Consider the following 20262-nt stretch of genomic DNA (forward strand, 5'->3'; position numbering starts at 1 on the left):
CTCCCAGAGTCTAGTTTCACCAGGAGGAAAGGGTGTAGTCGTCACAGCCAACGATGCTTTCCTGGAATTCCAACTGTGACAGGTTGCAATTTCTCAGCTGTTCTCCACACAGAGCACCAAAAGAAAAATTGTGTGTTGAGGGCAAATGGAATGGAGGAGACCCATTTCCTACAGTGGGAGACAGGAGGCTGGAAGTTTCCCCTAACCCCACCCCCCCAAAACCAGTCCGTGGACAGTCTTACATCACTGGCCTTCCGTGAACAAGCATTCGCGGAGCACAGAAGGTGAAGATGTTGGCTGACATGTTAACTTTTCGGGATAATTCCTGGTAGTAGATTGGAAACAAGCGGTGGTATCAGAAACACAGAGAGAACACAGGAATATAATGGGGATGGTTGAGTCAGAAGCGGGGGATGTATTACGGTGAGGGGGAGGAGTTATTGCAAGGAAAGTACTGGGGGGTGGAAACAAAACCCAAACAAACAGGATTTGCCAAAATGGGCTTGTCAATTGTTACTCTTTTTTTCCCCTTTTATATGTCTGTGTGAGTGTCTATGTGCATGTGTGTGTGTGCATTATTTGTATAGGTATCATATAAATCTATATATGTATATGTGTGGATTATATATATTTACATGTGCATGTATATATATAATTTTAAATATATATATATTTATATATATGTATGTATGTATATATATATATATATACACACATTGTTTTTCCATACAAAATTTTACTATAGACAGTTTTGTCCTATGGTAGCACTATTATATACACCCATCTAGTTTAGAGGCTAAAGAATACTCATTCATTTGGGGAGCTTTTCTTCACTTTTCTAGGTGATTTTTATTGGATTGACTTAATTTTTTTTCCTCAGTGCATTTATTTAAGGTTGCTCTTGTAAGCCGAGTGATGAGGCCATCTTTGCCTTCTCTTTGCCAGCGGGGAACTTAGTGTCTCCTCTAGACCCATAGTCATTTTTATCGGAATCGCTCCGCTTGCTGTTTGTACTATGCTTGGTTGGCGTGCCGGGGGGATGGCTCACCTGCCCGTTCTTCTCGTCTGAAAAAAGTTGTTTAATTACGTCAAAGAAGTTACTCAATGGGCTGCCTGGGTATACAAAACAGAGGAGACAAAAACAAAAAGAAAACAAAGAAAGCAAGAGAGAGAGAGAGAGAGAGAGATAAAGGGAAGAGGAAGAGAAGAGAACAAACAAACAAATGAACAATGGGGTTTTAAACAAGAAGAACATGAGTCCAGAGCCACGTGCATGGGTGTGTGTGGAGGATGAAGACAATGAGTAAAAAAGGAAGAGCATCAGGAAGGGAGCACCGCCTTAAGCATATGGAAACTCTGGAGCAAGGAAGGCCCCATTGGGTAGCTGGAATCCTGCCCTGTTCAACAAGTATGGAATATTTCTCCAGCAAAGCTATTGCAAGGCATTATGCAGGCTGCTATGCGGCAGAAAATCACCATGGGCTTGTATACAATTCTTCTGAAATTAACTTACTGAAGTGAGTCATGAATAATGGAACCTACGCATGCTGACTAGGAATTCCATTCAATTGAATTCAAGGAACCTTACATGCAGGCAAGTGTGCTCAAAGTAACTTAATTATCTCTATTATTTAGATTATTAATTTCAAAGAGAGGAGATCCGTGTGCGTAAAGGAGGAACACGCAAATCTGGTTCTCCTTTGAAATGAATTTTGCACTGCTTGTAAAAAAAAATGCATTCCTAACCATTTTCTGCATGAGTACTTTATTTCGTGGTTTAATAATGCTACCAAACCTGATTTGCCAGTCTCTGTCATCTGCTGCAAACCTGAAGCGCTCTTTAGATTTCATAGAATCCATATGCATCTGGCAAAATGCACAGGAATGAAGACAATGAAACACACACCTACAGACACAATGCATTCTGTGAACTACAGAGATGCCCTCTGCCTCTTCATTTCATGACTAAGTCCCCAAATCTTAATGGTGTGGTGGACTGTCTTCAGCAACCCAGACATGCCAGTGTGGTGGTAAAAGGCACCTCTCTCCCCCACATATGAAGCTGCATTTGCTACCAACCCTACCTTGAAAACCGAAAAGGCTAAGCCAACTGGTTGATATTGGGACAGGACATGGTCTGGAATTACCAGGGTTGCCAGCTAGACCGGGAAAGATTAAAAAAAACATCCCAGAAGAGGGGCAGTGGTAATATTTGTCTATGGTTGTCAAGAAAAAAAAAACAGCAGGCATGAAATCACTAAGAGCTAAGCTTGACTTGAAGAGGAGTTGTTTGTTTGACCTCAAAGGCGATTCCCCTGAATAGTTGAAATTTGAGCAAAATACAGTTAGGAAAAGTTGAATTTTGTTTGTAAGCTGTTAGGGCAATTCCATTCCTTGGGACAGAATAGTCAGATATAAGTATTTTTTTTAATGAAGTTAGTAAAGTTTTGAATCCATGCTATCTCAAAAACCTGCACTTAAGGCAGGTGACAGCTGCTATGGTGCTCAGCCACTTGCCTTGTCTTTGTTGAGACAAGAAAGTGAAAAATACAAATCTGATCACCCATTCAACTTGGAGATGATGTAGTAACAGGGTATTGAATGAAAGTTCTCACTGAGATTTGTTTGGAATCATTGATTTTTTTAGAAAAAAATGCAACATTTAAATAAAGATTGGACAATATTATACTAGTGTAAAGCTGCTGCAAATACAAGAAGATTCTCATTGTAAGGTATAGTATTGTAGGAAAATTAATTCAACCAGAGAAGCATCTATATTAATTTGTTATTACAAAAGTAACTCAAAAGAAATCAGGAAAATTTATTGTCGACATTAATGCAACAGTTTCTTTTGAATACTTTTCCAAATGACTATGTCTCTTGAGGCTTTATTTTTTGGAGATGCATTTTAATAGATGCATGTGCACGGTTTCGTGCTGATTTACAGCAGGAATGAGTTAAAAATCATGTCACTATCTCATCTGTGAAATATAAGTAGGTAAGTACCGTGAATAAATAATAATCTAATCCATAACAAAGCAACAGAAAATAACACAATAGAGAGAATCCAGTAAGATACTAATATTATCTTATTCTGTGGAGCTAGCTGCATATTCTATCTGGGTTACTTGCCCTTTTCAGATTTAGGTGGCTATTTCAAAACACTGAAACGCAACAGTATATTTTTAATTGAACAAGTCAGACAGCTACTGAAATAAATAAGAGACCAAAGGCAATAATATTAAGATATATTTTGAGTATACGTTGAATAGGCATATAGTAATTTTGCTATTTTACAGGATTTTAGGGGACATTTTCCTGGATGCATTTCATAAGCCAGAATACCTTCTTTTAGTTTATAAAACTGAACAAGCTAAAAAAAGAGTAACAAAACTACAAAAAAGGAAAGCAACACAACAAAATGATATAAGGGCTCTCTATATAGAGTATACCAACAGTCAGACCCCATAGACCAGGGGTGTCAAACTCGCAGCCTGTGGGCTGGATGCATCATGTGCTGGCCCCACCCCACCCCTGGTTTAGCGAAGGGGGGAAAAGTCCCAATACGTCACGTGACATCGCTGTGATGACATGAGTTTGACACCTCTGCCATAGACCAATAGACAGTATAGGAGACCATCAGATTAGAATTTCTGAATACCAAAGAAAATGTCACTGAAGTTAACAAAATTTCAAATGCCATGCAACAGACAAGTAAGGAAATGTCTTTTAAAAATGGCAATTGATTTGGACACTGTTTTGGTACACCCCATATTTTTGTCTACATAATAAATTAAATAAAAGAGGGATTAATTTTATTATAACCATTCATCCATAACCTACTTCTATAAGCAACTTCTTCATAAATCTGAAATAATACCATATGTTTAAACTGCTGAATAACTGGGGTCATAAATTTGTCTTTCCAGTGTTCAAAACTAGTCTCTTAGGAGACTAGGAGTTTATTTAGGAGAACATGGAGAATCCACAGTGGAAATGGAATATATTTATTTATTTAAAAGATTTATATGGCCGCCAATCTTAAGCAACCTTGGGCAGCTTAGAACAACCATAAAATGCTTAACTGTAGTTTTTAGTGCAACTCGAATCATGTTAAACATTGATAAATGTTTGCATGCATTAAGACTAAACACTTGACTGACTGATTTCAGATGATGGGACCTTTCTCTAATACACAGCAAAAATAGGCCAGAAGGTTAATTCCTACGATAAATGCCTATCCTCCACAGTCACCCTTTTCCCCAAAACAACAATCAGACAGATAAAGAATTGAAGAGGATGAGTTTCATGAAAGCCTTATGTATAAAAATGATTATATAGCAGGAATAATAAATAAGGCATAGCAACTTCCTGTATCTCAGAATAGCTTACTTGGGTACCTGCGTGGCTTTGGACCCTGTATCTTTATATGCAAAATGAAACCAATCAACAGAAAGTGTGAAATAAAACTGGTAAAACACTGCAAGTGCTTCGGGGAAGGCAAGAGAATATTATTACACATTTCTAAATTTTCTAAGATATGCATTCAGCAAGATCAAAGAGAAAAGAGAGTGCAGAAGAAGCATAGAAGAAAGCATGGACATTGAGCTCTGCCCACAGATCAAAGCAAAAGACAAGGGCAAATGAAAAAAGGCAGGATATTTGCTTAGAGGCTTCAATGTAATGTTAACATTTTAATCTGGATAGAGGATCTATATTTTCCTCTTTTTTGCTCTGTAATTTATCAATCCTATGTGATGCTTGTTTGTTTTCAACAGGAAAGGTTCACATTCATTGTGCCTACTGTGATGACTTTAATTAGAGCACCTGATTCTTGATAGAGCTTGTGAAATGTTGATGAAACAATGATCCAAGGGAGAGAGGAATGATTAGGGAGTCAGAGATGGCAGCTCTTCCATTTGACTTCTCCACAGTACCCGAATTGAGAATAAAATAAATATCTTTTTGGAAATGGCCAGTTCTGGTTGTAGCAGTCACAATTACCGATATTAAATTAAATTAGAAAGCTAAGCAGGATCTGACTTGCTTAATTCTTGGAAGAGAGACCACTTAGAAATCTCAGAATGTGACAGTAAAGTTGGAATTAAATAAATATCTCAGAAGAAGGACGCAACAAGCCACTTTCATTGCTGCTAAGAAAACAACATGGATATGCATATATAATGACTAGGAGCTGAGTTTGACTCAAACAAATCTCTACCTTATGCCCTTATAAGTAAGCCAATTGGCTTAATCATCCAAGATTCCAGGCAGTTTGAGAAACGATTAAAAAACAGTTTTCTGCATGTCGTGGTCTTTTGAGGCAATGATTTTTGGCTTAAATGAATAGTGGACACTTGAAGTTCTGCAAATGAATTAATTTTACAGTTAAAGTCTCATATTGATTGCTCTTAAGTTCCGGCCACTTGGACATCTCATAGCAACTAGAGGGTTATAAGGGAAGTAATGCCAGTAGTAAACAACAGTATGTTTTACTGCATTGTACTATTGTTTAAATAAAGTTACCAGAACATGCATGCAAAGGACTGAATATTGTTTATACCTTGGAATATTATGACTTTACTCTGAGTAGGATGCCTATGTAATTAAAATATTGGTTAATCCTATAAAAAGGCTGGGGATAGCAAGATTTTTTTTTAACTCAAAGAAATGAGAAATACCACCCAATTACAGGTCAGGAAGCAAATACTTGAATATAAAAGAAGTAAATGAGAAAGACCTAACATGTGGATGAACTCACAAATGTGGCATAAATAATGTTGCCTTCTGGCAAGATGGGCAACAAACAAGTTAAGTAAATTTAATTTAAAAAATCAAATTAATGAAAAGAAATGACCCTGCCATCCCATTAAGGCACTGTGTGAGGCAAAAATAATAATTTCCAAAGAATTAATTTAAAAATAGCCTCCAAATTTATATAAGCACCCTCAGCTTTGTGATTACAGGAAGCCAACAGAGTAGCATCAAAGTTTTAAAAATTAGTCTAAAAAAACCAATTTTTATATTTTGATGCTCTATGCATGGACAAATTAGATACAAGGACAATGAATTATTATTCCCACAAAAAGAAACTGCCAGACTAATCAACCAAGCAAGCTCTGGGATAAGCTAATATCTTTGATCCAATCTTTTCCTTAGCAGTTGATCCCGCCCCCTCCGCCCCTTTCTTCTCCAAGACTTGGGAACAGTGAATAAACTCATCTTGGATATTTTAGGACCTAAACAACATTTAGCAATTGCCCATTAACAAAGCAAGTTTCTGTGCATTTCTCACATGAAAAACTTTGTCTTTAGTTGATGTTTTTGGAAAAGCCTGGTGTGGAAAGAGGCATAAAGTGAAATTATTTAATATACTTTTCTAGAACCATTATGAGCTTCTGCTGATAAACTTTCTGTTCTTCTTCAGTCCTTTCTTTCAATTTCCTTCTCTCGGAATTCAGGTATTCACTGGGATCATTGAGAAACATTATTCCATGCTGATATACAATTGGAAAACTCCACTCTGATAAGAAGCATGGCATCTTTATTCATGTGAAGTTTGAGGCTGAACTAGGAAATCATCACAAAGGGCAGATAAAAATGTCTCAAGAAATTAAGTAAGAATATCTTCTCTGGAAAGAATAGCTTTATGGGAACTTTAATAATTCAGGAGTAATAATTCAACAAAAAGTTGTCCTTTCTATAAAACAAAATTGAGCAAGATAAATTTTTGCCTTTGAAAAGGTTTGGAGTACTGTAGTTCATTAAGGAAATAATTTCCACATGCCTATTAAAGAAGCTAAGTAGAATTTCTATTTCTATAACAAAGCCTCTCTAATATTATAAAAATCTCAGGAACAAAAAGACAAGATCTACATTATGTCCTGCTTGTGGTTCTTCAAAACAAATAAGTTTACTTCCTGTTGGGAATAGAATATTGAACCAGGTTTTTAGTATCCGGTACAGAAAGAGGTTCTGTATTTGCATATCCGGAACCAGCTGCCAAGTGGTAGAACTGGTTTCTTACCTAGAAATTGTCATTCCTTGAATGACTGTTTTCAAATCACACTGCATCTGTACTGTGCCCCATCTGGGCCTTCCTTAAGCTTAGACTGGTAGAAGTCCCTCCCTGCATTTCACACAATTCCTTTGAATTCCCTTCAGTTCCTGAGACAACACAGTTCATCCAAAGAAACAATAGAGCCAAATAAGTGAGAGGATGGCCTGTGTGAATGTTCACACACATGGATGATTAGCAAGTTTCAACGGGTCTACGGGTCTACTTGTTACAAGGTGACCAAAGGATAGCGCTTTTCCAAAGATTTATAGTTCTTGAATGAATGGATGGATGGATGGAGTGGAGGGATTCAGCCAGTTCGCACCTATTCAGGAGAACCGGTTGTTAACTTTCTAAGTAGTTCGGAGAACTGGTTGTTGGAAGAAATCTCATTTTGTTTTTTTCCATTTTACAGACTGCTCCTGTAAGTTGGTTCTAGCCTAATCTTTATTACCCTTCTTACAGAAATTGCCTCTCTGATTAACTCTTATTACATTGTAACAGCTAAGGCGAAGCACCCATCGACGTGAGTGTTGAGTTGGCCATGCCCACCCAGTCATACGATCACCAAGCCATGCCTACCCAGGTCCTTCGGACAGAGAACCAGTTATTAAATTATTTGAATCCCACCACTGGATGGATGGATGGATGTTACACACACACATACAATGCTGGATTAAGATACCGTGTTTCCCCGAAAATACGCCAGGGGCTTATTTTCTTTTGCCCCACGAAATATGCCCTTGGGTTTATTATCAGGGAGGGCTTATTGTTTTGGGACTGCCGGGCGGCTGCTCCCTTGTGAACTGGCTCCCGAAGAGCCGGGCACAGCCTCAGCGGCGAAGCAGCCATGAGGTAACCATGCTCACGAGCAGCCGCCCGGCAAATCCCCTCTCCAGCCGGGAAGAGCGCCATTCACTGACCTAGGGGGTATCCCTAAGGCGCCAAGCCATATGGTGCTCTGCCCCAGCTCCCGCAGCTTTGCACATTCGGGATACACCCTAGGTCAGTGCATGGAGCTCTGCCCGGCTGGAGAAGGGGGTTGCGCGACCGCCTGTTCTGCCCGCAGCCTCACCAAGCCCTTGCGCAGCTCTCCCAGGCCACAGCCGCTGGCTGCTGCTGCCCGCCGCCGCCCCGTTCCGCTCCACGCATAACTTCCAAATCCAAAAATCGGGGCCGAGTGTTCTAGCATCGGCCGCTCTAGGACTGCTCTCTATGGTGGGCTGGCTGCCGGACAGAGAGTCTTCTGGACAGAGTCTTCCAGCAGCCAGCCCACCATAGAGAGCAGTCCTAGAGCGGCCGATGCTAGAACACTCGGCCCTGATTTTTGGATTTGGAAGTTATGCGCGGAGCGGAACGGGGCGGCGGCGGGCGGTGGTGGGCAGCAGCAGCCAGTGGCGGTGGCCTGGGAGAGCTGCGCAAGTGCTTGGTGAAGCTGCGGGCGGAACAGGCGCTCGCGCAACCCACTTCTCCAGCCGAGCAGAGCTCCATGCACTGACCTAGGGGGTATCCCGAATGTGCAAAGCCGCGGGAGCTGGAGGGCGGGCACAGCGCCACATGGCTTGGCACCTTAGGGATTACCCCTTAGGTCAGTGAATCTTTCCAGCTGGAGAGGGGATTTGCCGGGCGGCTGCTCGTGAGCATGGTTACCTCATGGCTGCTTCGCCGCTGAGGCTGTGCCTGGCTCTTCGGGAGCCAGTTCACAAGGGAGCAGCTGCCCGGCAACTCTCCCCTTCGGCCAGGCAGAATGCCACTCCCCAACCTAGCGGTATCTCGAAGGCGGCAAGCAACGTGAGCGCTCCCCCCCCGGGCTCCTGCGACTTGGCGCTTTCGGAATAACGCTAGGTCAGTGAGTGGTGCTCTGCCTGGCCGGAGGGGGGGTTTATTTTCGGGGGTGGGCTTATATTTTTGCCCACGCGAAAAATGTGGCATGGGTTTAGTTTCGGGACAGGTTGTATTTTCGGGGAAACACGGTAGATGTAATTGCCTGGCATTGTTCCAGACAGGGAATGACCTGGAGAAAGGGCTTCTGAAGCTATTGCTATTCCTGTAGAATGAATTTGGCACAGATGCGGACATGGCCATTTAGTCAGCTCATAACAAAACTTAATAGTTGGGATTATCCATCTGAAGGAACATGATAGCAGTATTCCAATATCTAAGGGGCTGCACAAAGAAGAGGGAGTCAGCCTGTTTTCCAAAGCATCAGGACGCAAGAAAATAAATAACGGATGGAAACTAATCAAGGAGAGAACCAACCTAGAACTAAGGAGAAATTTCCTGACAGTTAGAACAATTAACCAGTGGAATCGTTCACCTTCAGGAGTTGTGAGTGCTTCATCACTGGAGACTTTTAAAAAAAGACTGGACAGCTACTTCTCCAGAATGGTACAAGGTCTCCTGCTTGAGAAGGGGGTTGGACCAGAAGACCTCCAACTCTATTTTTCTGGAGGAGAAAGTCCTCAGGTTTAAAACAGACTCTGGAAAGTCAAGAATAAGCAAGTGTCCTGGCTGAATGAGACCATATGATTTGGGTGAAAGATAAGGGTGCCGTAGACACTAGGGAATGGAGCAATGTTTCCATAGGACCCGAAGGGTTGGAAAAAAAGCAGTTGATACTACATATCAGTCTAAATGAAAAGCAAACACTGTGAAGAAGATAGCAAGGACTGTTTTACCCTTACAAAAAAACAAGAGGGAGAATCACTTTGGAAAGTTCTCTAGGTCAATGGAATCATGTCACAACTACAAAAAGTCAGCAGTAGCTGTAGTTTTTTGTTTTTAAAAAGGTTTAACATAAAGAGAATGAGGTAGAGGGTTCCATAGTAGAAGAGGATGGGAGTTTACTGAATAGAAATACACTTATACTAATGTGCTTAATGATTGGAAAAGCGAAAATTAGCTTTTGTCGATGGAAACAGGAAATGACAGGAAGGTGAACTTTTATTGATGCCAGAATTGAGCCCCGATACTTCAAACTAAACAGAAGGTGAGATACATGATGGATGAGATGTTGCAGAAGGTCAAATCAATGGTTCTGAAAAAGGTCAAGAAAAGATATTCAGTTAGCTGTGCAGAAACGCTAATGGATAGCTTGTAAGAAGCCAGCATTCATTGTTCTGCTTCACCCTAGACACGTTGTGGAACTGAATCCTGTAAGAAGTAAAATGGAGGGAACTGAAGTCAAGATCAAACTGTTGTGGTGGATGGAAAATAGAGAGTGGAAAGTAGATCAATAGATGTTGGGCTAAACAAAATAACAGGGTGAATCAACCAAAGCATGACAAGTACTTTTATGAGGATTCTAGTCAGCACAGGGTTCAGTGGCTGTTGTTGAGGTTCTACCATCAAAGGATATAATTTCTACCTGTGAATGGCTGTCTTAATACATTTGTGGTGGTTGGTCGGAATATCAGAAGTGAGTTTCCTCCAGCATTACTGCCAGTTCATTGCATGCACAATTTTGCTCGCTTATGCATGTGCAGTTGCCTATAAATAGGTCTGTGCATGTGCAGAACATTTAAAAAGGTGAAAAAGAGATGTTGTGGTGATCGGGGAACCGATTCGGGAGCATGGCGAGCATGCCGCCCCTACTGTTTGGAGACCCAATCGCCATTTCCATTACCGGTTCCACCGAACCAGTGTGAACCGGAAGGAACACCCATCTCTGCTGGATATATTCACTACAATGAATTTGTATCATAAGTTCCAGAAGATGGGGTGATTTTGTCCACCTTGTTTATGTATGAAATAATCACAGAACTGCATGGCTGTGAGAATAGCAAAGGAAAGCTGAGAGTAACTTCTAGAATCTCAACCTCCTTAATGTGACATAATGCCTAATATGACATAATCTGAGTTGCCTCAGATGCAGAAAGTCCTGATCAATGTTAGAATACTTAAAATATAGTTAGCACCCTGTTGTTCCCTGCAGTAGAGGCAGACAACCCAAAGAGATTTGTAGATTTCTGGTTATTGTCAGGCCCTAGTGCAAGCAGTCACAACCTCTGGGCCAAGATATACTAAGAATGGAAATCCTTTATCTTAGATCTCTTAGTTTAAACAGTCCTGAAATCTGTTACTCTATTTACATAACTTGTTTATATGGCTAACTGAAAGTAACACATCTGGGGCAGATTTTATCATTGTACCTCCTTGTCTAAAGCATAATTTAAATGCTAAGTACAATTCAAAAGAGAAGGACACACAACTGTTACATTCCAGTTTCTAAATTTCCTTGGCAAAACTCAGAAGGGGTCTGGTAGTACTTTTTCCACCTGACAAATTGTATTAAAAGCTTATGCAGTTAATTAAATTTGTTTTAAAAAGTGCTATTAGGTTCATTCTGATTTTGCGACCAGAGACGAACATGCCTCTCTCCCTCCTACAATGTCTAAAATTCCTTGGCAAGCTAAATTGATTTTTATCAAGTAGATTTGAGCTAACAACTGTAACTTAACATCTGATGCAAAAAATGGAATAATAATTCATGATCTTGTCTGCATTGATTACATTTCCAATACATTTAATGGAAATTTGAAAACCTTTGCAGAAAATTGGCAATAAAAAGACGAAGACAGAACTCACAGTACAACTTTTAGCTCGAAATAAAATCTGTCTCGCTTCATTCCCAGTTGACATGTCAAGTGATTGTGGTAGCATAGTTTTGTTTAGCTCCTCCAAGACTTTCCTTTTTTGCTTTTTAAAATCGTAAAAAACCCTCCTCATTATTTTCATGAGGGCTTTTTATTTTGGAGACTTTTATATTCTTTGGTATATTTAACATTGTTTTGATTATATGAAAATCTTACATTGAGCAAGGAATATCTAATGCATCAGCAAGCAGAGAAGACAGATATTTATGGCTTTTATGGCTTTATAAACATTTTGCTGCCTATCTGGGGGTGATCAAAGCATGGAAAATAAAGGCAGCCACAAAGTTTAATAAAAAGGGTAAAGAGACTCCAGAAATGCATATTTCCCACAAATATTCCCTAACAGATAAAGAAAGAGCAAGTGAGCTTTGAAGGAATGAAACACCAAACATATTTGTCGCATTTGTGGGAAAGTAAAAAGCTGAAGTCAGAGGAAAAAGTATTTGGGGGGAAATCTAGAAGACAGAGGCTACAGGTAGTCCTCGATTTACAATTACAGTTGAGCCCAACATTTCTGTTGCTAAGCGCAGCATTCATTAAATGAATTTTGTCCCATTTTATGACTTTCCTTGCCACAGTTGTTAAGTGAATGTCTGCAGTTGTTAATCTGGCTTCCCCATTGACTTTGCTTGTCAGAAGGTCACAAAAAGGGGATCACATAATTTGAGGACACTACAACGATCATAAATACAAGTTGCCGTGTGTCTGAATTTTGATCATGTGACAATGAGGCTGCTGCAGTGTGAAAAACAGTCATAAATCATTTTTTTCAGTGCCGTTGTCACTTCAAACAGTCACGAAATGAACTGTTGTAAGTTGAGGACAACCTGTATGCTCCTTTTGAGTGTAATTCTAGTAAGTTTGCTAAGTCTGAGGCAGTTAATATATCTCATAAATAAGATGATTTGATCTGCTTAAACTCTAATGTGATCTCGAGGCTTGAAACATTTATTGTTAGCACAATTGGTACTATCACCTTATAATCGGTTCTTAGCTGCCATCAATAAAACAGAGAAAAAGAGAACTGGATTGAGCAGTATATAATGATGCCCCGAGGAAGCTGGAAAAAGGCAGAACTGAGAGAGGATATGAATTATGGTGAGAATGTGAAGAAATCCCAGAAGGAATGGAGAAGAGCAAAGTGAGGGACTGGGGAAAGAAGCCAGAGAAATCCATATGCAAAACTCCTCCAGAAGACCTGGCAATTAAAAGTTACAGAAGGAAATGATTCTTGGAGATTTTAGTCCTTACCTAGCAATGTATGAGTAATATAGGCAGGCCGTATAGTGTCACACACAGTATCAGATGAAATTAATGATAGGAAGTGCTGCAACAGATGAGTAGTAAGTCATTCTTTGAGCTACTGATATGCTGTCAAATTAGTCCAAGTGAGCTGTAAGAAATAAAATGGCGCCCTAAACAAAGTAATTGCATGGGGATTTCATTTACTTTAAAGAAGGCAACCTTAACCTCATGATGATATAGGTGATGTTGAGGAAATTTCTTTTCCACTTCAACTATTTAAAGAGCACCCTCTTTAATTGGCTGTTGCAAATTTAAAATAGGGTTTGGGGAAAGACAAGCAGAAGAACTATTAGTCATAGAAGTTGCAATCAGCAAAAGATAACATGCCTCAGACAGGCAAATGAAATAAGATTCTACTTAGATTTTTAACCATATTCATTCTCTCCTGAAGAAATATTGTATCTTTTACTACATTTTCAGAACACGAGAAATGCAATTATTCAAACTTAGTTTGGCCCAGATATTTTATAGTTTGGTTTTATTAATGTCATGTTTGTCTTTATTTTCTGTATTAATTCAATGATGGAGAACTTCACCAAAACAGAATTTAATTTCACTAAAATTATAAATAGATGGATTGTTCAGTGCTGTCGTATGGAGACGATATGGTGATTTGACTGCAAACACCAATGAGGCTGAAATAGGCTCATTGGGTACGTAACATCTTTCTGCAGGGAATAACATCAACAACTGAAGGATGGTAAGCCTAATATGACATATTTTGTATAGTTTTGTATCATTAAGCCAGCTGTGTTTAAATTGTTCCCAGTTTTGATAGAATCTTTACAGTACAAAAATTAGATTTGGAGAATAAAACAGTGGCAAGAGAGAATTTACAATTCAAGCTTTTAGGAAAAGTCCTTGAGGTGGTGAATTATGTTTCAAATGCAATACTCTCAGTGGGAAGTGAGATTCAAGAACAATAGAATTTAGGGACAATTAAAAATAATTAATTACTGCCACAAGTTGAATTTTTGTTCATGGTGCTTAGATGAACATTTTCAGGCTTCGTGAATGTAGCAGGTGGAGAAAAAAATGATTCACATGAGACTCACCCCATAGGTGATTGTAAGGATAGGATAAAACGCTTATAAGAGAGAAGATAATTATACTGGTGTAAAATTTGGCCATAGAGGAGTTTCCTCAAATGTAATAAATGTAAATAGGATGTTGAAACCTCAGGTGATAGGACATCTGCAGCATCTGTTTGTAGTGAAATATCATAGTGAATTTACTGTGGAATGTTTTGATATCCTTCCCTCGTTGGTTCTATTATGAAAGAGAGTTCTCTTATAAACAGGATGTAAACAAAATGTTCGCTCATGTCCTTCAGAAAGGATTTCTGCAACATATTGTGACATCCTGTTGTTGTTTTAAGAAGATTAGGAAAGATTCCAAAGGAATATAGAACTCTTTATTGCCTAACATTTTAACACATACACTTTCTCAGTTCTCTGTTCCTTTCCTATATCCCTTCTCTTCCTCTCTTTTAGATCTTCTGGTACTCCATTATACGCTTCCCTATAAGATATATCTCAACAGACAGAAACAATGATAAACTATTTCTTTTAATGTTAGAATGTTCCAAAGATGAAACAGACCTACAAACACACATAAAGAAGATCCCAGTGAAAACCACGTAGGCTTTTCATGAGATATGGAGGATCATCTAGTAAAGCTCTTCTACTAGTTGTTGTCTCTAAGGTGAAATTAATCACAAGGCTTCCAGTTTTTCCCACTGAGCTGCTGTTTCAACATTCTGCGATATAGGAGTCTCAGCAGGTCACCACATCAAAAGTAGACAGGATTACCATCCTTCTGCATTTCAGCTGAGATGGATCTTTTCTCAATGGTGCTTAAAATTTCTAATTAAAACATTGCCATCTTTGCTGTTAATTAGTTCAAAGAAAACACAGAAATGCTCTGAAGGAACCATCCTTATGTGATGGCTGAAGTTTATCACCAGCAAGATCGTCAGCAACTTTTAAGTCCCCAACTTTAAAACTGCATCATTTAACTGTATGTGTGTATTCAGCACAACGTTTGCTCTTGGTATATTTAATTATGTTCTCTTACAGATAAATAATCAACTTTCATTGTGTGGCAGAGATGTATGAGTAACTTTAAGGATTTCTAGTAAGAGGAAGAACCCTAACCTTCATCAGTGTCCAATTTGATTCATGGATGAGATGGTAGCAGAGGGAGATGGCAGTAATTAGGGTTAAATTGGCATACAAGCAGTAGATGTTTTGATAAAGTTTTTAAAAGTTTAATATTGGGTCATTAAAACACAGTACATGGAATTAGTATGGTTCACACAATATCTTGATGCATCTCATGAATGAACTTTTAACAATATGCGTAATGATCTATTCACCCCATAATAAGAGATAATCATGGGTAAAAAGTTTGTAACTGACATTCTTAAATAATTCACAGTGGATCAGGAATTATTTGTGATCCTTGATCAATAATGGACAATATAACAAGAAAATCAGCTATTTTCATTATTTTAGAAATCTTCAACTGAGATGTTGGATGACAAAATAATGGTTTTAAGTGGTTGAAGTAAGTATATATAAGTTGTCTATGTTAACAACACAAATGGATATCCTCACTGATAAATTTTAAAATGTTTTATAACTTAACTTACACACATCCCAAAGTTTTATGCTTAGTCTACAAATGTTTCTGCTCCAAAGAAGATGATTGGTTGTCATAAGCAACAGGCTTGTATAATCCATTTTATTGAGTCTGTAGCAAGAGGGCAACAAGTCCCACAGGAATGGCATTAGTCAGCAGTTGGCGCATTCAGATTATAATAAACTGAGCAAGTATCCTTAGCTGTTATATCTTTCAGCTACCGAATGTAAAGTCTCAAATGCTGCAGGCTAGTGCCAAGCAACTCTTTCTAATCAGCAGCCTCAGTGGTTCTGAAATATCTGCATAATTGGGAATATATTTCATAAGAACCACAGCTAGTTAGAAAAGAACATTTAATTCCAGATTCTCAGGAATTGGGACATGCAGAATAGTTTTTATTTTCTTTGGATCAGGTTTAATTCCAACAACTGTTTTTCTAATATAATAAACCCTTCAAGACAAAACTGGTTTAATTGGTTTTATGGAATCCTTCAAAAACTGCTCTCAGTTTATCACAGCGTTCCTCAACAGTTGCTGGATAGACAATAACATCACCAATATAACTGCCTTAACCACAACCACAATTAATAATAAAGGTCATCCAATGGAAAGATTCTGGTGCCATTTTTAACCAACTTTGGTGGCCTCTCACTTAGCAAAAAGCAGAGCAACTTGCACAGCATGCAAAATATTGTCTATTAGGGGGACAGTGGTGTTCTTACCCCATATCCTTATCTCATGTTCTTAGGTTGACAGATTTCATTAGAACCTGAATTTGTACTTTTCGTACAATACCATTTGCCAACATTTTGTTTAATTCAGCTTCCAGCATAGAATGTAGTATTCCCCTCCAGTCTCAGGCAGCAGGCACAATAGACTCATCTACTATAACTATGTGAGAACATCCAGTGATTCAGTAGATAAGCCCTTCAGACAAGACATTGTTTCAGTCTCACCAGCTGATCCAGCTGACTCTGAGAATGAGGAATTCTCACTTACAATATGGCTCAGAAGTCTCTCTCTGAAGGCTATGAAAGGAAAAGGTAGATATCTGAACAAGCAGTGGCTCTAAATCTTCTTTGATAACATACATAAAATCATCAACCGCATCCAAGCCAACATCATAATAAAGCAATTAAAACACATGAAAGTATTGGGCTGCCCCTACGGTTATTTATTTATTTTTGTCAGCAGCCACTTAACTCTTTGCTTTTAAATGGTACATGACGGCATTTACTACAAATAAATGCCCATGAACTCCTAGTATCAGTCACCCTCTCTAACTGCTCCCCATTAATGCTCACAACTTACTTTTATTCAACATTCCCAAAATAAAGTCTTCCTTATCCTCAACGTCTATTGTTGTAAAGGTCTTTAGAAACTTTCTCCTGTACACACTCATTTCGCATTTTGTTAACAAGATTAACCCATGTTTTCTTGGAGCAAATGCCATCTGTATGTCCTTGTCCTCCCTCATAATATAGATTTATATTGTTCCCTTGAATAGTGCAATAGTCCACAATGATTACAAAGAATTTCTACCTGATCTGACACTATATTCCCGGTCCCATTTTAGCTACATCTTGCTGGCTTTTTATCATTTGGCAATTAATCAAAGTATTTATAGAGAAGCTATTCACGTAAGTGGCTTTTTTGTGAAGTGCTTTCGAGATTTGATCATGGTAATGCTTTATCCAGTCGTAGCTTTATTTTTTATTATTAAGATACTCACAACGATTGCTGAATGCATTTTTTTCACCACTTGATCTGCAGTGTTATCTGTTTTTAAATGTCCTCACTCATGCTTTAGCTAATTCCCTAAATGCTTTAATCTAGGCATCTAAAGAGTCAATAGGTGTTTTTATTCTACATCCAAATTTCAACTGTTCCATCAAAACATTCCTGTGCTGAGTTCAATAGTTCAATAGTAACCTCTTCAGATTGAAATAAGCTGCCTTTTTTCCTGATAAATTTTGAAAAATGAAAGTTGAACTGCAGTTTCCAACAGTTTAACCCTTCAAATAGCCATCTTATTTGCCCAGTTTGATAGGAAATCCATAACATGTAAATACCTTCATCCATTAAATGGAAATTCAGAAGTTGGAGAGCAACAAGGCTAGTGTGAACTATGCTTATGGAATGCCCCCAGATTCCAATGTTCATCACTGATCACTGTATTATTTCTTGGGGGATTCTAAAGAAAGATTCCAGAGTAAGATGTGACTTAGGTTTCTTTTCTATATAACAAATTTAGACGTATAACAAATTTAGACATAATCCTCTCAATAGTGTCTCAATCTTGTCTCCTTCTACATTTCATTCCCCTTTCCCTTCTGTCTCCTGCAATGTCTCCTGGGACTTATAGTACTACACAGCACAGTCTTTAATTGGCAAAATCCTCATAACTTTGTTAACAACTTGCCAAGTAGGATTTTAGAGTTACATAGCAAATTTGAAAAGTCTGTCTGGCTTCATCTCAGATCCAGAGTCACTCTTAGGGAAGAATGAAGAACAGTTAAATAGCTGATTCATATGCTTATTAAAGATTGTGTTAGCTATATGCATTTTATATAATTGTTTAGGAATTATTATTCCTAAATAGTAGAAAATATGCATGCTTGTTCACTTTGCTTAGAACATACTACTGTTTTGTATATGTCCTGACAGCTAGAGTTGTCATTCCTACTTTCTAACTGTAGCAACAGACTGATAAATTATTAACTTTTCTTTAGAATTATGGGCAAATCACTTTGCAAGTTTCTTATAAAATAATATAGCAGATAAAGAAGACATTCTATATTGATCAAAAGAGCAAGTAATTTCAAATGGTACAAAGGCAAACCTGTAATTATACTAGAATGCCTTGATAACATCTGGATATTTTTACCCATAGGTATTATACATATGCTCAAGAATTTCTTCTTATCTACTGCCTTTAAAGTTCTGTTTTTCATGTGCCATTATATTATCCCGTGCTACTGACAAAAATGGCATTAGACAAGCTTCAGATAACATAAGACTCCAGATGGAGCAGAATATGCTTATATTGATGTGCACTGTAATTAACCTGCATGAACATGGTAAGTTTGGGGATTGTTCCAGCATCTTGCTTCTGGTAACTGGAGCTTAGGGGTGAGAGAAGATCTGATGTTTTTATGAAGAGGTTAAAGACCTTCTTAGCATTTAAATGACTCTCCAGAAAGACATTGGAGATGATGCATTCTGATGACTGTGATAATAAATCAAAGCAATTTCCCCTAGACAATTGAAAGACCCCTCTCTGGTTGAGCTATTAGAAAACAATAAAAAGGAGTGGTTTGCATAGGCCAGATTTGATCTGTGACACTTATGGACATTTGGTCTATAAGTTCCAAAGCAGCTTCAGCCACTCTGATGTATAATTCCCTAAGTGCATTAATCAAGGCACCTAAAGAGTCAATAGGTGCTTTTATTCTACATCCATATTTCAACCGTTCCATCAAAACATTCCTGTACTGAGTTAAATATTTATCCTAAGCATTTTCAGTCTTGAAGTAAGGTGCCTTTTTCTCCTGCTCACTTATCAGCACGGCAAGTCTTGCAACTTAAACAACACAAACTGGCAAATGCTATTCAGGTACTGTGAAGTAGTAATTCTTAGCTGCTGAAATGCAGCCGGGGCATACCATTTTAACTCTGATCTCTGGTATTAATCTTCCTTCAGACGTGTTCTTTTCTGTCCCTTTTTTTTAAGAATAAGAGAAAGAGAGAAATGCTCGGCAGTTGACAGAGTTGAGAGGAACAGGATAACTGTGTAATCTCAACCCAGACCAGATAAAACGCTCAATAGAAACTTGAGCATTTCCTGTTACTTGAAACTGTTACATTGAACTCCCATCAAAGCAAAACAGAGAGCTGGGTTGGAATTAAATTTATTGCCTGTGCCAAACTAATCATCTCATTGAATAAAACAAAGATTCGTTTCATTTATAATGGGAGAAACACAGTGGTTGTCACACTGGTTGAAACTGGGAAATTAAGCAAGAACCTTAAGGTCTCCTTCTCAGAAAGAATTATGAGGAACCAGATATTGGAACAGCAGCAAGAAATGTGGCACAGAGTGCAAAGCAGAGAGAAGATTATTTGAATTTAAAGTCAAAGCAAAGGCTTGAAAGCAAATATATACACACCACTAGGCGCCCGGGTGAGAGGAACTAGTGATGGTGCAAGAATATGAATTTGCAAAACAGTGAAATCATAAATACATAAATATTGTGCTGTTTGAAACATGGCGAGTCTGTGCACAAGTGCGCATCGTGGGAGAAAACGGAGAGTGCCACGTATCCCAAAGGCAAGCAAGCAGCAAGCTGGCTGTTTATAAAAGAGTGTTTAAAAGATGAAGTACTTCATAGGAAAAGAGGTGCTGAGCCATCATATGGTTCAGTGAGGGCTAGGAAGAAAAAGTGGAAGGGGAAGTTCTTACCACATTTAGAAAGTCTCCCAGTCATCAACTCCATACAGTTAGTGGTGTCTAGATCGTAAGGATGGAAAGAGGAGGAAGGGAAAAATATCAAAAAAAATGATTTCCAGAGCTCCATGTATACGGTAAGAAGATAACAAAAT

At 38.5% G+C, this 20262-nt stretch overlaps 1 protein-coding gene across 2 annotated transcripts in view; it reads right to left on the reverse strand.

The window, feature by feature from the left end:
• Window positions 1–790: 790 nt before the first annotated feature.
• BRSK2 (BR serine/threonine kinase 2) overlaps window positions 791–20262 on the reverse strand; it is a 486050-nt gene continuing 466578 nt past the window's right edge. The window contains exons 19-20 of one of the 2 annotated variants that reach the window (XM_081938191.1): window positions 20123–20170; window positions 791–1113 (exon numbers count right to left, since the gene is read on the reverse strand). In XM_081938191.1, the coding sequence (XP_081794317.1) occupies window positions 890–1113; window positions 20123–20170 (272 nt within the window). In that variant the 3' untranslated portion in view covers window positions 791–889. The remainder of the gene's footprint in view (window positions 1114–20122; window positions 20171–20262) is intronic. The other variant, XM_081938190.1, reaches the window with a different exon arrangement.

The sequence above is a fragment of the Natrix helvetica genome, assembly GCF_964273705.1.
Source record: "Natrix helvetica genome assembly, chromosome: 1".
Classification (NCBI taxonomy): domain Eukaryota; kingdom Metazoa; phylum Chordata; class Lepidosauria; order Squamata; family Natricidae; genus Natrix; species Natrix helvetica.